This window comes from Mytilus trossulus, chromosome 13 (genome assembly GCF_036588685.1).
Source record: "Mytilus trossulus isolate FHL-02 chromosome 13, PNRI_Mtr1.1.1.hap1, whole genome shotgun sequence".
In the NCBI taxonomy this organism is placed as follows: domain Eukaryota; kingdom Metazoa; phylum Mollusca; class Bivalvia; order Mytilida; family Mytilidae; genus Mytilus; species Mytilus trossulus.
The window spans coordinates 12,207,002-12,226,227 of NC_086385.1; the positions used below are offsets into that span (position 1 = coordinate 12,207,002).

At 33.5% G+C, this 19,226-nt stretch overlaps 3 protein-coding genes across 3 annotated transcripts; 2 read left to right on the top strand and 1 right to left on the bottom strand.

Annotated features, from left to right (window-relative positions):
- Window positions 1–5,014: 5,014 nt before the first annotated feature.
- LOC134695159 (uncharacterized) lies at window positions 5,015–8,409 on the bottom strand. Its single transcript, XM_063556361.1, has 2 exons — window positions 8,292–8,409; window positions 5,015–6,518 (listed from the first exon to the last, which is right to left on the bottom strand). The coding sequence occupies exon 2, from the start codon at window positions 6,173–6,175 to the stop codon at window positions 5,153–5,155; it is 1,023 nt and encodes a 340-aa protein (XP_063412431.1). The 5' UTR covers window positions 6,176–6,518; window positions 8,292–8,409; the 3' UTR covers window positions 5,015–5,152.
- A 2,187-nt stretch (window positions 8,410–10,596) lies between these two features.
- On the top strand, window positions 10,597–12,472 carry LOC134694652 (uncharacterized). The gene has a single exon (XM_063555695.1). The coding sequence runs from the start codon at window positions 10,758–10,760 to the stop codon at window positions 11,913–11,915; it is 1,158 nt and encodes a 385-aa protein (XP_063411765.1). The 5' UTR covers window positions 10,597–10,757; the 3' UTR covers window positions 11,916–12,472.
- A 3,822-nt stretch (window positions 12,473–16,294) lies between these two features.
- LOC134694086 (uncharacterized) lies at window positions 16,295–18,843 on the top strand. The gene is made up of 3 exons (XM_063555080.1): window positions 16,295–16,299; window positions 17,202–17,377; window positions 18,317–18,843. Exons 1-3 carry the CDS (start codon window positions 16,295–16,297, stop codon window positions 18,841–18,843), a joined length of 708 nt encoding a protein of 235 aa, XP_063411150.1.
- Window positions 18,844–19,226: the final 383 nt, after the last annotated feature.

The following is a 19,226-nucleotide window of genomic DNA, read 5'->3' on the forward strand; positions in this document are numbered from 1 at the left end:
ATTGCTTTATTTAGGTGTTGAGAACATTTGGTGACCCCACAGATTCAGTGTCTTTAACAAGTACATAGTGAGCAGTGATTGTTACCGACACACGTTCACCTAATCTGTCCCAGTCAATGTGATAGTTTAGGTCGTCAATCAATGGCCAGGACCACACTGTTTTGAATATGATTCTATTTCATTTACATCTTCTAGTCCAACATTAACTACTAATTTAATTAACAAATAAATAGATAGATCTAGGAAAATAACATAAAATTCTTAATCCAATTTTAAAATAACATGTTGATCTTACTTGATATTTATAGTAATAAACCATTACTAAGGGGTTACACTAAAGACCTGAACGTGGACCTGAAAAGACCTGAAAATATACGACTAAAATTGTTCAAATTGCAATAACTTTTTTATTATTGTATAGAATTTCTTTAAGTTGGGATTTTATTAATTGTTAATATCAATATTTTTTCAGGTCCACTTTCAGGTCTTTAGTGTAACCCATTACTAAGACGTTTCGGCCAATGAATGATGGATTAATACAACACTTTCGTAATACAATTAACGGTACCAATTTTCTTGCACCAGATGCGCATTTCGACAAAACATGTCTCTTCAGTGATGCTCGTGGTCAAAATATTTGAAATCCTAAGCTTATATAAAAGAAGAAGAGCTAGTAACTAATATATGTTCCCTATTGGAAGTTTTGAAACAAGGACTTACTTGATAAAATAGAACAAGTGTTGAACTGTCAAGAGGAAGTTCCCATAATAAGAAAGAAATTAACATTACAAAATGGTCAACAAAGTGAACCATGAAAATTAAAAGCTTTAACGGTTTATATTTTAGAAGACGAAAGACCTGGATGCTTCATACTTTGTACATAGATGTCTCATGTTACGAAGTCTCCGCCAGTCACATGTCCGATATCCTTGACCTCATTTACATGGTTCAGTGACTACTTTAAAAAAAAATTGTGTGATGTTACTTTCTGTCATTTTATGAGTACTACGCTAACTATATTTGGTATGTGCGTACCTTGCAAGGTCATTTCATGGATCAGTGAACCGCAAGGTTAAGTTTTGGTGGTTAAGTCCATATCTCAGATACTTTAAGTTTTGATATTTCCGTAATACTATATGCATTAGGTCAACTATATTTGGTGCATAGAAATATTTTATGATTTACTTGTCAGCCTCGCAGGTTTTATTTGACTTTAAGGTGGTACCTAACACTACAGGGAGATAACTCTGTAAAATCAGCTAAACGTTTTAATCACGTTGTGTTGTTAAGGTAATAAAAAGCTTCTCAATGATCAAAATAAGTCTTATTGTGTAAAGTGTTTGTCAAACTGCTATATATATCCAGTGTATTTTTTCTGATAAAACTGTTGGTTCAAATTTTTTTAATTTTTTATATTTTTGTCAAAGGATCAAAGTAAAATCTTTGTTAAAATTTTATCAAAATTAAACGAGCCAAAATAATTTTAGCTTAAGTGTTAGGTACCACCTTAAACTCATTTTCATAGTTAATTGCTCAGTTTTAAGTTTTTTGTTTTTTTTTCTGTTTTTCTTAAACTATAAGCAATACGTCAAATATATTTGTTGTATCAAAGAATTGGTAGCAGTACATGTTTACCTGCAATGGTTCATCTGACCTTGACCTCATTTTCATGGTTCATTAGCCAATGTTTAGTTTCCAAGGTTAAGTATGTGTGATAGTTGTATAGTAAAGCTTTATATTTAGGACTATAAACATGATATCAATGAATAGTAAAGAAGGCGAGACATTTCAGCGTGTGCAATCTTGTTTTATTTAGTTGTAGTGGATTTGAAATAGCTGTCAATACTGCGAGTACTCTTAAATATGTACTTGGTGTCTTTTTAGTTTAAACATATTTATGTATAATGTCTTCTTGTTGATGGGGTGTACAATGTACAAGTACCCGGCCACCTTCACTCTATTTTTGGATAGATTTATTTCTATTTGTATCCATCTGATGTGTTAAGCCTTTTCAATTGATTTTTATATATAAAAAGAAGATGTGATACATATTAACCTTTTAAGTCTTTGTGTGCCTGTTCTTATAAAGAAGCCTGTTATTTTGTGTTTTTTGTCCAGCCTGCAACTTCTGTTGCAGAAAGCTCGACATAGGGAAAGTGATCCGGCGGCGGCGACGGCGGTGTTAGCTAACTTCTTAAAAGTTTATCTTCTTCTTTTATTTATATTTAAGAAGGTGGAAGACCTGGATGCTTCATATGTTGTATATGGATGCCACATGTTACGAAGTTTCTGTCAGTGACCTCATTTTCATGGTTAGGTGACTACTTGAAAATAAGTTAGATTTTTTGTAATGTTAAATTCTCTCTTATTATAAGTAGTATGATAACTATATTTGTTATGTACGTACCTTGCAAGGTCCTCATGCTCGTCAGATATTTTTCATTGGACCTCGACCTCATTTCATGGACAAGAGAACAAGGTTAAGTTTTGGGGTTCAAGTCCATATCTCAGATACTATAAGCAATAGGTCTAGTATAATCGGTGTATGGAAGGACTGTGAGGTGCATATGTCTAACTGACAGGTGTCAACTGACCTTGACTTCATTATTTTAATGGTTCAGGGGTTATAGTTAAGTTTTTGTGTTTTTGATCTTATACTGTATGCAATAGGTCTACTTTATTAGGTGTATGAAATGATTGAAAGGCGCACATGTCTAGCTGGCAGGTGCCATCTGACCTTAACCTCATTTTCATGGTTCCGTGGTCAAAGTTAAGGCTTGAGGGTACTCTTTGCAATAGGTATTTTATGTATGGAAATATCTTATGATCTATTTGTCAGTCGCACAGGTTTTATTTTACCTTGACCTGATTTTCACGGTTCATTGCTCAGTGTTCAGTTTTTATGTTTTGGTCTGTTTTTCTTAAACAATATGCAATATGTCAACTATATTTGTTGTATGGAAGAATTGTTAGCTGAACATGCCTGTCTGGCATGGTTCATCTGACCTTGACCTCATTCTCATGGTTCAGTGGTCAATGTTTAGTTTCTTGGTAAAGTTTATGTGACAGTTGTTATAAAGCTTTATATTAAAAACTATCAACTTAATATCAATGATTAGTAAAGAAGGCGAAACATTTCAGCGTGTGCACTCTTGTTGTTGTTATAGATGTTATTTATTTATTTATTTTTTGGTTTATTATTTTACATAAATCTAGCATTTTTTTCTTTTGAACATTGTCGCAAATTTTAGGGATACGATTCCTGGTTACCTGTCTCTAAGGGAGCAATCATTTAACTTCGAGAGGAAGGGGGCATGGTTCTCTAAGGGAGCAACCATTTAACTTCGAGAGGAAGGGGACATGGTTATCTAAGGGAGCAACCATTTAACTTCGAGAGGAAGGGGACATGGTTCTCTAAGGGAGCAACCATTTAACTTCGAGAGGAAGGGGACATGGTTATCTAAGGGAGCAAGCATTTAACTTCGAGAGGAAGTAGACTGGTTCTCTAAAGGAGCAATCATTTAACTTCGAGAGGAAGGGGACATGGTTCTCTAAGGGAGCAACCATTTAACTTTCAGAGGAAGGGGACATGGTTATCTAAGGGAGCAACCATTTAACTTCGAGAGGAAGGGGACATGGTTCTCTAAGGGAGCAACCATTTAACTTCGAGAGGAAGGGGACATGGTTATCTAAGAGAGCAATCATTTAACTTCGAGAGGAAGGGGACATGGTTCTCTAAGGGAGCAACCATTTAACTTCGAGAGGAAGGGGACATGGTTCTCTAAGGGAGCAATCATTTAACTTCGAGAGGAAGGGGACATGGTTCTCTAAGGGAGCAATCATTTAACTTCGAGAGGAAGGGGACATGGTTCTCTAAGGGAGCAACCATTTAACTTCGAGAGGAAGGGGACATGGTTATCTAAGGGAGCAATCATTTAACTTCGAGAGGAAGGGGACATGGTTCTCTAAGGGAGCAACCATTTAACTTCGAGAGGAAGGGGACATGGTTCTCTAAGGGAGTAATCATTTAACTTCGAGAGGAAGGGGACATGGTTCTCTAAGGGAGCAACCATTTAACTTCGAGAGGAAGTAGACTGGTTCTCTGTCCTTTATCTGTTTGGCCACCCGTATGTTGCAAGGGAGAGGACCAGCCTTCGAGAGGAAGGGGACATGGTCAGGTCTTTTTGTAGTTTTACGGCACCATCAGTCATTTTATTTATTTTTGTATGCGGAAAATCAGGATTCAGAATATTTGGGTTTTCTTTATCAGCTTGACGGCAATATATGTTTTCATCCAATTGGGGGAAAATCTCTCTCAGCCTCTCCCTCTTAAAAAAAAGCCCTGAAGGCAATTTGTTCGTTCCATTACTAAGGGATGTCGCCAGTTTGAATTCTTGAAATAGAGTCATGCAAATACAAAAATAATCAACTTTTATTTCATTCTGCAAAGATTTGAAATCTAGAATATATCATTAATTTATAGTAATAAATTAAGTTCAATGTTTGTTACTTAATGAACTGCGACATGAGAGCATAATACGCCTGTCACTTTTTCAGAGAGTAAAGTTCCATTACTCCTCAATAATATTTCAGAAATTCCTAAATAATCAGTCACCAACGTTTATATGAAAACTGCTCTCAAGGCATTTTGGGGTTATTGTCTGAAAAGAGGAATAGGTAAAAATATCACAACTCGGAAACGTAAAATATTATTTCTATCAAATCTAAAGTGAGCTTAGCATAATACGTCAATGGACAATTCACCAAATTTTCATAAACATTGGTTAAAGCGTTCAAGGGATCTTTTCCGGCTTTTTGACGACGGACGGACAGACAGACGTTATGATCAGACGGACGAACAGACGGACATACAGTATACCATATTACGTTCTTTAAACTGGCGTATACAAATGTACACTGTGAACATAAAATAAATAATCTTTATTTCAAGAGGATATTCTTTCTGAGAGGCCAACAATCAAACAATTCTGAGAGGCCTCAAAATAATAATAATAACATATTTATAAAGTATAATGTCATAATGAAATATACACACTATACAGTGATATCTATACTGTCATTCATTCCACAACACATATCAATATACTGTTTTGTCCGACACCGATATTCACAGAAAAAAATATCGATACTTTCATTTTGAACAGGAAATAAACCTCCGAAACTCTTTGATTCGCAGGACATAGATGATCGGATCGCACAGCGGATTAATTAAGAACAGCCCATTGACATATGCCAGCACATGAGGGCTTACAACACCTGTAGTGAGTGCTGACATTAAATTTACTGTAACCGGAAGTAGGGTACTTACGACCATCGCTGCTATTATAAATCCTAGCGTATGCAGGGCATTGCGAAGGTTAATGGAGCGATTTGCATGATTTCTTCCCCTTTGGTCTCTCCCGCCAATCGGTTTTAGATTTGCAGTGTTCTTTTTGGGACTGATTCTATTATGTCGAACGGTGGTCAAATTTAACGGGGTCCTTTCCGTTTGTCTGATTATAGTTTTTTGCGGAATGCGTCGGTTCCATATTCTGCGGACTACAAGCCCATACACAATTAAAATACTCATAAATATTATTAAGTGTACAACTCCCAGGCTTAGTTGGTACTTCCACAGATTGTTACCAAAAAGGGATGTAACTTCGCAGTCATGGCTTTGTTTGTCTTCAAATAAAACGTGGATCAGAGAACAGTAAGCACCAGTTACAACAAGAGATCCGACAATTAGGAAATTGTAAATATTACTCCATTTGTTGGCTTGTGCTTTCGGAAATGTTGCCAACAGTCGCTCGAAACAAATGAAAAGCACTAATATTAGGGAAAACAAAACGGTAAATGAAGTCAGCAGAGTACTTCCGGTACATAAGTACGGTACGCGGATGTCTTTTATCCTAAGCAGTAAGTTGGTAATCATGACTAATGCAAACGTGATACTAAAAATGATGTCACTAATGCTTAAAACAAAAGTCAAACGATAAAATCTGTTTTTCTTCAGTTTCTTAGATTTCAAGAGAACAGCGAGGGCAAGGACATTCAATACGAATATTGCAGTACATATTGGTATGAAAACTGATGTTGTTATTAGAACAGGGTTAGATGATTGTTCCGATGTCAAGTCTGATGACGTCATGTTGACGTTTGTTTTATTGAACATGATGTTAATCTTTATTGCAATGCTCGTCTTCTATTAACAGTTTCAATAAGTACTTAACTTTTTAGATTAATTTGGAGTATTTATAGATATTCAATATTTTTTATGATCAACTCTCTGTTCAAATTAAATGTCCTCGACTACTTTTATTATGAACAAATGTTTGGTCAAGTGGTTGTCAACAAACCAAACCAAAGAAGCCATATTGAAGATCTTTTTCTGTAACACGTGTAACATAGGAGGTTAAGATGAGAGTTTGTGAATGTTTCCATTTTCAGTACGTCTTAGTTGTAGAGGTTTCGGCTGTGTTGATGTCCAATAATGTCTCTCAATTAATATTGAAGTTCTGAAATATTTATAAAAAAATCAGCTAAGATATATATATGTATTATATATATTTTTTAACCCTATTCGCATTTGGGATTTATAGATTAAAAGTAAAATAAAATGAAAAAATATCGCGTTTTTACTTTTGAAATATGAAAAAGAAAAAACAATGAAACAATCGAGAGAAACAAACTAGATTACAACAGAATGCATTGAATGTGTATGTGTTCCAGACCGTATGAGTATTTGGACCGTACGCGTACGGTCTGGACCGTATGCATACTTTATAAAAATACTCATACGGTCGGACCGTACGCGTACGGTCGTACTAATATTAAAAAAGATGGTCAGGTTGATTAGATACAAATGCATATAGCAGATCAACATAACTTATAAACTATCAAATTAATATAAAAAGTTCAACTGCAATTGAAACAAAAACTTTATATTTTAACTTTTTTTTAAATTCACGCTAATTAAATCTGTTAATCTCTTAAATCTACCATGTCGATCAGTGATACATTAATTGAATTATGATCACTGAAATTGAAGATATCGGAAGTAAATATCATGTGGGAGGTCAATTGTTTTGGAATATTTAGCAACTTTACCACAAAATGCAAATGCAAATAAACATGCATGAACTGCATACATGAAAATGTTAAAAATATTACGTTACTTGAATTGTATCACCTTGGGCGAAAGTACCAACATAGGATACAGATTCACAATTAAACAAATACTTTATTTCAATTGTTCGTTTGTTCATTTTATTTAAAACTAAAAATCACTAGTAAAATAAAGATTGTGATAATTGCTTGTTTCAATTTAAGTAATTGTCCATATGATAAAATAGCATGTATGGTCAGCTCGTACCGGACCGTACGCATATACTCATACGGTCCGACCGTACGCGTATGGTCGGACCGTACGAGTATATGTATATGGTCCGGACAGTACGCGTACGGTCCAAATACTAATATGGTCTGGAACATATGTAAAGGTAGAATATTTGGTTAGGTTGCTTGTTAGTTGAACCATGAAGTCATTAGGTTACTAGGTATACTACTCTCCTTTCGGTTAGACAGATATATGTTATATTGGTTATCTATCGGGCTTGTCTACTCTTAAAGGGGAATATTTTACCTAACATAACGGTTCAGCTAGCAAGCAAGATAATCAAAGATATTACTTTTACCTAAACAATCAATACATTATGCTGTAAATTATTCAATTTTAGTGGTGTTTTTCATAATTTTGACATCCCAATTATTAAATCCCGGTAAATAAGTCAAGTTAACTCCAAATGGCAAAACAAGCACATTTGCACATTGTTTCTTGCATGCAATGATATTACGAAATCGGCAATCATGTAACATTGTTTAAAGGAAAAGATGGGCAAGAAATACAGAATGTTTCGTCCGAACGCTCATCGAATTATCTGAGTAAACTTTCATTTCCGAATATAATCAGAAAGTGAAAAATATAACCTTATCCCTACTTAAGATATTTCCAGGAGAACTTAGTGTGTGTGCATAATAAAACGGACCTGTTCTGCTAAAAAATAGAATGGTTGAAAATAAACCAATAAATGTATTAATGGTAATGCACTGTTTTTCATTTTGTTTTTCGTGTTTAAAAAAAAATGTGAAATAATTATATCAATTTATTTTCCTTATTTAATGTCTTTTAGAGAAAAAAAATATTTTTAATTCCAGCAAAAATAAGTAAAAAATACAAAACTGAAAAGTGCATGCACAAGATCTTCTGATATTCAATAATTTTTACTTACCGACGGCAGAATAATTTAACAATTTTGATGTTTTGTACGAGAAATAACACCCATTGTTTGATTATAGATGGTTGAGTTGACACATCTAATTTTATAACAGTTTGTATTTATGTTAGGTGTATGTGTTTTATATATAACAGCCTAACAGGTGTATAGATGTTATATGGCGTGTGGGTTGGTTTAAACCTGTAAAAACCAACATGTCTGGATCGACAGTGACGGTCAATTGGTGTTTTTTTTTCTTCACCTGCAGGTGGGTCGGTTTGACGACAGGCGCTTGGGTCTATGATACAGATTTTTTTTTTTTTTTTTTTTTTTTTTTTATTAAAATATCCAATTTTCTACATATATAATACATATCTATCACTTCTGTGCATGTCTCACCTAGTTTCGAGTGATTTAAACGACCCAGAGAAAATACCAAATTTTACTATCCATACCTAGTTTCGAGTGATTTAAACGATTTTCTCTGGGTCGTTTAAATCACTCGAAACTAGGTGAGACATGCACATAAGTGATAGATATGTATTATATATATAGAAAATTGGATATTTTAATAAAAAAAAAAAAAAAAAAAAAAAATCTGTATCATAGACCCAAGCGCCTGTGGGTTTGACGTCACCATGATTTTCAAAACTTAAAATAGACATATATTCAATCGTAACAACTTGACCGATTCCGTACCTCATCTAAGATAGACGGAGTCATCCGAGGATTGCCGATTGGACATCTATTTATAGCTTGCTTTTTGGTGTAAGCAAAGACTCCGTTTTGAAGACTGTACTTTGACTTATAATGGTTTGTTTTTAAAAATTGTGTTTTGGATGGAGAATTGTCTCATTGGCACTAATATCACGTCATCTTCTTATATCTATATGATATTTTATAGGTGTGATGTTACACTTTTATTTCAGGTTAGAGTAAAGGTTAAAACGTATATCAGCTGCAATTGTTAATTTTCTTTATAGATTAGAGTCAAGACCGCTAGTTTTCCAGTTTGAATGGTTTTGCACTGGTAATCTTTGGTGCCCGTTATAGCTTGCTGTTCGGTGTGAGCAAAGGCTCTATGTTTAAGATTGGGCTTTACCTATAATGATTTACTTTTCCAAATTGATTAGGATGGAGAGTTGTCTCATTTGCAATCATATCACATCTTCTTATATCTATATAACAGTGATTTTACACATGATAGGGTGAAGGGTTGGCGCATGTTTAAATGTTTAAATGATGTTGTTCATATGCGTTTCTCGTTTCTCATCTTTTTATACACATTTGACCGTTGGTTTTCCTGTTGGAATGGTTTTACACTAGTCATTTTATATGCTTGCTGTTTTGTTGTGAGTCAAGACTCAGTGTTGAAGGCCTTACTTTGAACTATAATGGTTTACTTTTTAAAAGTGTGACTTGGATCCAGAGTTGTCTCATTGGCACTCACGAAATTTGAACTACTACTACTAGTAATTATTAAATTTGTTATATGAAATATTTGCCTCTGGGTGTTTAAACAACGTGTCAAATAGGGAGACAACCGTTAATTTATTTAGTCATATCTTTTTAAGGGTGTGTGTGGGTTGGGGAGGATGAATAAACTAGCTGAAAAAGAGCTGAAAAAGACAAGAGTAGAATTAATAATAAATCAACAAAAAACATCGCACTACCCCCCTCTTTCCTGAAATTTAAAATGATCGGATAAATACTATAAATTTTAATAGTATGGTTAGTTCTATAATATAAAACTACAAAATGGCCATTCTTTTCAGTTTTGTCATTTGTTATCGGATTTATTCACCAATAGTTCTCACTTTGAATATTTAATGAATAATCTATCTGGAATCATAGATAACTTTATTGAAAGCTCTAATGCCCATAAGGGCCAATGGCTTAAAACATTTTACTTGATATGCAGTACCATACATAAAAATATAAAACAATGAAAATAAACAATGCAAACACGTTCTTCTATTATCCTTCTAAAAGTTCTGTTGTCTTTCTTCAAATCCATATAGACACCTTTTCGTTTTTAAGTAATTGCAATTGATTTTATAAACTTTAAAAAAAATCAACCCCTCGAAAACTTTAATAAAAAAAATATAAGTATTGAAGATTAATAAATATTGGTAATATAGAAGACGAATAGGTTCCTAGCATAATTACATTTGGTCATAACAAGAAGTGTCTTTTAGTTAAATTTAAGAACATGTACTGAAAGTGGATACATGTTTTGTAATTAACAAGTAAAATTTGTACCTGGCATAATTACATATGGTCATCCACTACACAGGAAGTGTCCTAAGGGTCAATATATCGGTCAGATTATTCATAAGTTTATGTAATTAAATATTCTATGTCCTTTTACTTTTGTATGTTGATGTTTTCGGTATTCTCATGGCAAGCATAACAGATCTACTTAATTTCAGATAGGATTTAGAAATTCACGCAAAAATTTTCAGAGTTCGTGTTAGTAAAATGATGAAGCCCTTAAAATCAGTTTTAAATGTATGTGTAGGAATTGCTTTGTGTATCGTATTATATTATGTTTTGTTGAACAGTTTTCAAATATTCCGAATTATGATGTTTTCTGAAATAAATCAAAACCCCGAATTTAATGGAAGTGTGGACCAATCGAGTGATCGTTATTGGATGGAATATTACCAACAGATAACCAAACAAAATGGAATCAAAGCATTTACGCATGCGCCTATAACTAACGGAACTTGCCACGGAAAATTTCACAGTAATATGAATGATAATATGCAAACCGTTTTGGACTATCCGGTTGTAAACAAAATGGCTTCACAATTCAAAGAGATGTTCGAATTGTTTGGAGAACCGGTTGTCAGTGGTAACGAGACTTTACCTGTTATTGTTACAGGTGCTTCGTCCAATCATTACCACGAATCCCTTGCTATGATCAACACTTTCAAGGAGAAAATTTCATTACGATACAAAGGGATAAAGTTGATTTATTATGATCTCGGTTTAACGAGATTTCAAAAACGGGAGTTACACAACTTTTGCAATTGTGAAATAAGGACTTTTCGTTTCAACAAATATCCTTCGTTCGTAAGGGAATTGAGAAATTTTTCTTGGAAAACTGTAATTATATACACAGTCTTGAAAGAACACAATTTTGTAATGTGGGCCGATACATCGGTAAAATTTACAGGTACGAAGGAAGCTTATGACGTGTTTTTTCAACAAGTAAAACAAGTTGGCATTCTTGTTAGAAAGAATAACCGAAGTGAAACAGCTCGAACTTTTTACCGCACGAAAGAAGAAACATTTAAATATCTAAATGAACAATCATGTATGTTCGATTTCAAAATATTAGGAGCTGGATTCATAACAATTTGGAAAACATCATTTACGTGGAAATATATTATACAACCTTGGCTAGCATGTGCCTTGACAGAACATTGTATGTCTCATTTCGACCCCGGGTTAATCATGTTTTGTGATCCCAAAAAGGAAGTTTTATATCACTGTCACAGATTCGATCAGGCGGTTTTAAGTATAATTCTACAGAGACTGTTCAATGTCAATTATGATATAGTGACCTTGAACCGTCTACCGGAAGTTCACCAACGTGATAGATCTCAACGTTATTTCATTAAAGAAGTCTAACCCTAATAATCCAGTCGTTATATTACGATCATTCCATAAGTGGGTAGAGGGCACTAACTTATTCTAGTTATAAAGGTATACAGAACAAGTGAGCTAGCTCTTTTAAAAATCAACTGAACGTTTTAACGACCTGACAAATTTAAAAAATCAAACTTCTATATGAGAAAACAGCTATATATCCAATGAAATAATGTAAATTGTGTGCTTCAAATTTTTTGAAAGTTATATACTTTTGTCAACAGGTCTAAGTTAATATATTGTCAACATCGTGTGAAAATTTAACCAGCAAAATTTATTCTAGTTATTTTTGTAGCAAACCATTTAATGAACCTACTGTAAGGTATGAAGATGCAGCACACATAATTCGTATCCGGTAAGGGAGAGCATTCATATTTTTTTTAAATAGTTCACCGCATAACATTCGTCACAACTCGGCCGATTCCGTACCTAGCGAATTCACCCGATGATTGCCGATTGCACTACATAGGTGAAAGTGTCAAAATATTAGTTCTAATATGATATAAATATAATAAAAGTTATAAAATTGACTTATCATTATATCATTTCTTGTTATACTATAAACCAGGGGTGGTGGTCTCGAAAGTATCCGAAGATTCGTCCTAAGACACATCTTAGACAAATTTTAGGATGGACACTCTTAAGTTGTGTCTCGAAGCTATCTCAGACGGATCTTATGTTAGGACGTCCTAAACATATCCTTAGTCGAAATTTTAAATTGTTCAAGATATTTTTTAATAAAACATTTATTAATGACGAAATAATTTAATAAAATAGTTTACGAATTTTATAAGAACATGTACAGAATTAAATGCATAATTACCAATGTAATTATATAGAAAAAAAAGATTGTTATTTGAACTGGGAAACAATTCGTTTAGAAATGAGAATTAAATGTGTAGTGTAATCGTATCGTGAAACACGAAGTTCAAAGTTTAAAATCATGCACAATTTCTTTATATACGAGTTCATAACCGATGGTGCGTTTCATTTCATGTTCATTTTCACGTAAAATAATGAGCAAAATGCGAAATCCAAACTTTATTACACTAGGATGAAGATATGATGCTCTTAAGACACATAATTGGGTGTCCTAAAGTTAGGACGAAAAATGAGATGTATCATAAGTTTAGAGAGCTTGAGGACATGACTTAAGACAAAGACTTGTCATAAGATAGACTTAGGACACGTCCTAATCCTAAGATAGCTTCGAGAACACCACCCCAGGTTGCTATAAATATAAGAAGATGTGGTATGACTTTCTGCCCAGCTAATCTTCTGATACATTGGAGGATGAAGCTCATTTTAATTTATACTAGTATAAAAAAAACACTTTACTGATAGATATTCAAAAATAAGTAGTTTAAAAACATATGCCAGAATTTATGTCCTGGTAAGAAAATGAGAAAATTGAATATCTAAATTCTTTGCCCATTAACCCCAGAAGCTGTCACAGGCTTTTTCAATATATGGTTTAAAGTGTGTCTTGGTTTGATGTTACACTATCATGACTATTGTTTTAAGTTGGATGAAGGTTGGCGTCTATTAAAATGTTTACACCCGCTAACTTTTTTTTTGCGCCTGTCCTATGTCAATGGTTTTATAATTTAATTTTGGATGTAACGCGACTTCTGATTGGCTGCCGTTATTTTGTTATGAGCCCATAGACATAATTAAGACATGTGACCGTGGGGTCATCAACGTTTTTTCATGGTTTTCCACGGTTTAAATTGGAATTTAGAATTAAATTATAAGAAAAGACTGTAATATTTTTTCTGTCTATTCGAAATAACATAAAAAAAAATGCGCGTTATTCAGTGTGCACCAATTTTTTTATGTTATTTCTTCATAGACAGAAAAAATATTTCAGTCATTCCTTAAATACCTTAACAAATTGTGACTTTGGTTAATAGTCATTTGCAATCATACCACATCTTCTTTTGTCTATCAGGGTCCTGTTTTAAATAGACATTAGAGCTGATAACATTGTATTGTTTATTGATATATATAACTACAGTGAAATCTGTTTAAATCACCTCTTCGGGACTTAAGGTTGTGTTTGCTTTTGGCCAATATTCGGTTTTATCACATTTATAACGCATGCAATTTGATATGCCGGTTCGGAAGAATATGTATGGTTTATACAGGTTTTCGGTTTATGCAGGTTTCGGTTAAGTCAGGTTTCACTGTATATTAGTAGATGATTTTGCTCCTATAATTATTATCGGCTCTTATCGGCTCCTAGGAGTTGGATTGGATATTGTAGATCATTCCAGTATTCTTGACCTATTTATTTGTACAAAAAAAACCAGCTAGTAGTCATTGGATACTGTAGATCATTCCAGTATTCTTGACCTATTTATTTGTACAAAAAAAAACCAGCTAGTAGTCATTTTTACACTGTAGATCATTCAGGTAGTCTTGACTCTTGACCTGTTCATTTGTATTAAAAAAAAACAGTCAGTTGTCATTTTCACTTCATACACACATATACGAATATCAATTATATGCTTATGAGACATGCTGCAATGTTAAACTTATTACTGTATGTGTAAATCAAGACTTGCACTTGCATACAAAATATCCCAATATTAGAGGCAGTGGCGTCATTTTTCCTCAGAGCTTTCAGCTCTTTGATTTTTCTATATTGCAAACTGAACTTTTAGAGATTTTAAAAAAGAAGATGTGGTTTGATTGACAATGAGACAACTGTCCACAAGAGACCAAAATGACAACGAACAAAGCCTTTACCGCATAGTCAGCTATAAAAGGCCCCGATAAGACAAAGTAAAACAATTCAAACGAGAAAACTAACGGCCTTATTTACATGAAAAAAATGAACAAAAAACAAATATGTTACACATAAACAAACGAAAACCACTGAATTGCAGGATCCTGACTTAAGACAGACACATACATAAATAATGTGGCAGGGTGTAACATGTTAGCGGGATTCCAACCCTCCCCTAACCTGGAACATTGGTATAAAAGTAAAACATAAGAACGAACTATATAAATCAGTTGAAAAAGGCTTAACTAATCAGATGGACAAAAATACAAGTGGACGTGGCATGGTACTTGTACATCTCGACACAAAAAGACACAAATTCAATGAACAATTCTGAGAGAACTCGCAGTTATCTTACAGTTATTTCAAAGCCACTAACAACTAATAAAAAAAAGCATGCATCAAAGACTAAACTATCAATCCGTACACATCCAACATCCAATGGATTTAGTGTAAAGACGTTATAAACAGCCAGAGCAAATCATGACCTTGTGCAATTGCTTATTATCAATCACTTTTAAAGCGTAAAAACATTTAAATCCTGAATCTGAGCTTTTGACAGAAGTTGATGACTTTTAATATAAAGCAAGCTAAAATAACGTCCATATCAATCAAAGGTTACATTCCCATTATATCTATGTCTTTGTGTCTATATATGTAGTTTTTCCTTTTCTGTGTTATATTTGTTTGTATTTTTGCACGTGTGTTTGCTTGACCGATATGGGTGTATTTTGCAAATAAGATTGTTGTTATCATAAATGTCATGAAATCTCTACTAAATACCATTCATAAGTCTAGTCTGTCTTTTATTTGGTTTCGAAACAGAGTGTTTACGAATATACGACATTTCACTAATGTCATATTGGCTTGCCTTCAGTACTCATTTCATTGGTTAAACATTTACCCTATATATCCATGTACTGATACTGTGCAGTTTGGACTACGGGACACATAAAAATAGCTGCTTCGAAACAATTGGAATATTGGTAGATACTTTTTCGAAAACTAATTTAAAATTATATTGTGCGTTATTCTTTGTATCTTATGTTTATCGGCTAACCTAAAAAAAAAACCAATAGCAAAACTAAACAATTACAAAAAACTAAACAATTACAAAAAACCGAAATCAATTAATAATTTTAAATAAAATTAGGTGTTCGCTATGATTCTAGGCATAACTCCAAGAGAGATTAATAATTAAATGAATCCAGTCCTCCGCATTGCAGTTTTGATTAAGACCCTCCCCCTATTTGGTCTTTAAGAGACAAACCATAAAACTAAGGATATATATTTAGTATTTTACAGTGTAAATATTACAAATTATTTTATAATTTGTGCCGAAGAAATCTTATTTTTTTTTGTCGTGACTTGCAATTCTGGTAAAGGGTAACAGCTGTTTGTTTTTAAAAACTCTTGCCAAAAATGGATTTCGATTAACCTTTTTAGTATCTGAATTGCATGATCATGATGATATAAAATGTGTTCAAGTGAACTTCAACTTTAATGTATGTAAAGTAAAGAAAACAACCAAAGCTAGGCACGTGCTTTTTTTTGTCAAAACCAAGGATTCAAAATGAAGTAAGTAAACAAATAGAGTTCGATAACAACCACAAACCTGACTATACGCATGCTGTTTTTTTTTATGTTATTGAAATACATGTATTAATAAATAAAAAAATAAACTACAAATGACAGAAACTTTTTCTAGCATTAAACAGCTCGAGGATGAGAAACGTTAAGACTTTCTGTTTATTCTATGCGTCTTACTATCAACTTATGAAGACGAAGCACGAAGTTTGTTGGAATTTCAATGTGTATGCATCAAACAAGACGCTTTAACATAAACTGTTGTTTGTTTCATTCATAGCAAAGCTTTGTATTAGTTATTTATTATTCATGTTAACCTTTAATTTGTGTTAATGAAAGATTCATTTGATGCCATTTATTGTTTAAGAAAAAGAAACGAAAAAAGCGCATTCGACGTGAATTAAATGGGTTAAATAATATCATCTAAGATCCAAGATGAACAAATGCACCCAAACTGTTTAACCGCATGTCAATAACTTTTTGATAACTGGCTATATAGGAACCTATTCAAGCAGAGGGTTAAAAAAATTCAAAAACTGTCAAGACAAACTTAGAGAAAAGTAAAATCACTAATTAAAAAAACTTAACTTAGAGGAAAATCAATTCGGAAAGTCCTTAATCACATTGCAAAATCAAATAACAAAACACATAAAAAACGAATGGACAAGAATTGTCTTATTCCTGACTTGGTACAGTCATTTTCAAATCTAGAAAATGGTGGATTAAACCTGGTTTTATAGCGCTAACCCTCTCACTTAGATGACAGTCTCGTCAAATTCCGTTATATTTACAATGATGCGTTAAATAAACAGACACAATAAATAAAATAGTCAAAATATGGGTACAGCAGAGACAGGCTATATTTTTTCAATAACAAAATACCTTTTTTGTAGCTTTGTTAATGCTATCGCCATTGCGGCAATATTGACTTCAATCCTGACATCAGGCGGGAGCTGCCAAGAATCCTGTTCAAGGAATGCCAGTCTTATGAAGAGTATTCAGTACCAGTTGAAACTTATGGGAGATAATGATGGAACGTGTGACTGTAATCAGAGTCCTTCTACCCCGAGTAAGTTTAATTATAACACGACTAGTACCGGTATTACATTCTTACATGTTTAACCCCGCCGCATTTTTGCGCCTGTCCCAAGTCAGGAGCCTCTGGCCTTTGTTAGTCTTGTATTATTTTAATTTTAGTTTTTTGTGTACAATTTGGAAATTAGTATGGGCGTTCATTATCACTGAACTAGTATATATTTGTTTAGGGGCCAGTTGAAGGACGCCTCCGGGTGCGAGAATTTCTCGCTACATTGAAGACCTGTTGGTGACCTTCTGCTGTTGTTTTTTTATTTGGTCGGGTTGTTGTCTCTTTGACACATTCCCCATTTCCATTCTCAATTTTATTAAACCTGTAAACGAAAGGGGAGATTTCGATGCGGTTATATACAAAAGTGCTACTTTGCTAAAAGTCTCCGTTATATTAAATCACAGCTTTTCTAGAGGGTTCGAGATTGGCATATTTGTTGCTGACTTCTGTATTTTGTACTGCCTCGAAGTTATGTATTAATATTCCAACCCACATTATGCACATGTGAAACTACTGGCTATCAGTCAAATTATTACCCGGAATATAAAAAGTTAAAAATAACAATATGTGTCCCCAGTACAATCCGCATTATCATTTTCTATGTTCAGTGGTCCGTGAAAATGCGGGGAAATCTCTAATTTGGCATTAAAATTTAAAAAAATAATATCACAAGAAAATTCAAGGTGATTGGACTTCAACTTCATCAAATACTACCTCGACCAAAAAAAACTTGAAATAACCTGAAGTGGGACAGACCGACGAACGTTACAACCCTGAAAGGACAGATGGACGAACGAACGAACGGACGCACAGACCAAAAAACATAAAATTAGTATTTTTTTCTGCATTTAATAATTTAACAGGCATGAATTGTGATTATGCCGGAATGAATATATGATACCGATTACTTTTTTAAATTAGGTTCAGGAAAGGTTGGTTTTCTGGTATCTAATTCAGGAACTTTGCAGAAAATTGGTGATGGTTCTATCGTTGTGTACGACACTGTTACTAGCAACCTCGGAGGAGGGTATGATAAATCAACTGGTATGTTCACTGCCCCCGGAGAAGGACTCTACTACTTTACATGGACAGTTCTTACTCCTCCTGGCAAATCTTTCTACACACAATTATTACTGAATGACACAGTTGTAGCAAGAAATCATGCTGGAGCTATAGGGATATCTACACACATGCCATCTAGTCATAGTGCTGTTGGTTTTCTGGTATCTAATTCAGGAACTTTGCAGAAAATTGGTGATGGTTCTATCGTTGTGTACAACACTGTTACTAGCAACCTCGGAGGAGGGTATGATAAATCAACTGGTATGTTCACTGCCTCCCTCAATGATATGCTTAGGAAGATGTTATCTAAATTTAAAATGTTAAATGAACAGAAAATACTCTCCCTACCACCACAAAGTCTTTTTATATACTGTATGAATTTTTAAGACACGTCAATTTAAATGAAGTCTGATTGATCTCCAGCTATTCCCCGTTTTGAAACAAACTTAAATATGATCTTTATTAAATTCGATCCAAAAATAATCACTTTATAGGAAAAGATATTTAAAAAGTCGTTGTAAATTCCATTAAAACTCATCCAAATCAGATTTCTGTTATTCGGATATTTTTAGATACATTTCTTTTCTGACTGTGAACGCTGATTTAAGATTTACGTTGTACCATAAATATGATGAAATATTTTATGGTCAAGCTTAAATAAAAACTTAAGGAAAGAAAAACCTTTCTTTTTTCTCATTTTGAAACTACGATGTTTGTACAAAGTTCAACTTTGTCGTACTTTTAAGGCAGATGGCGGATTCGGGATCGG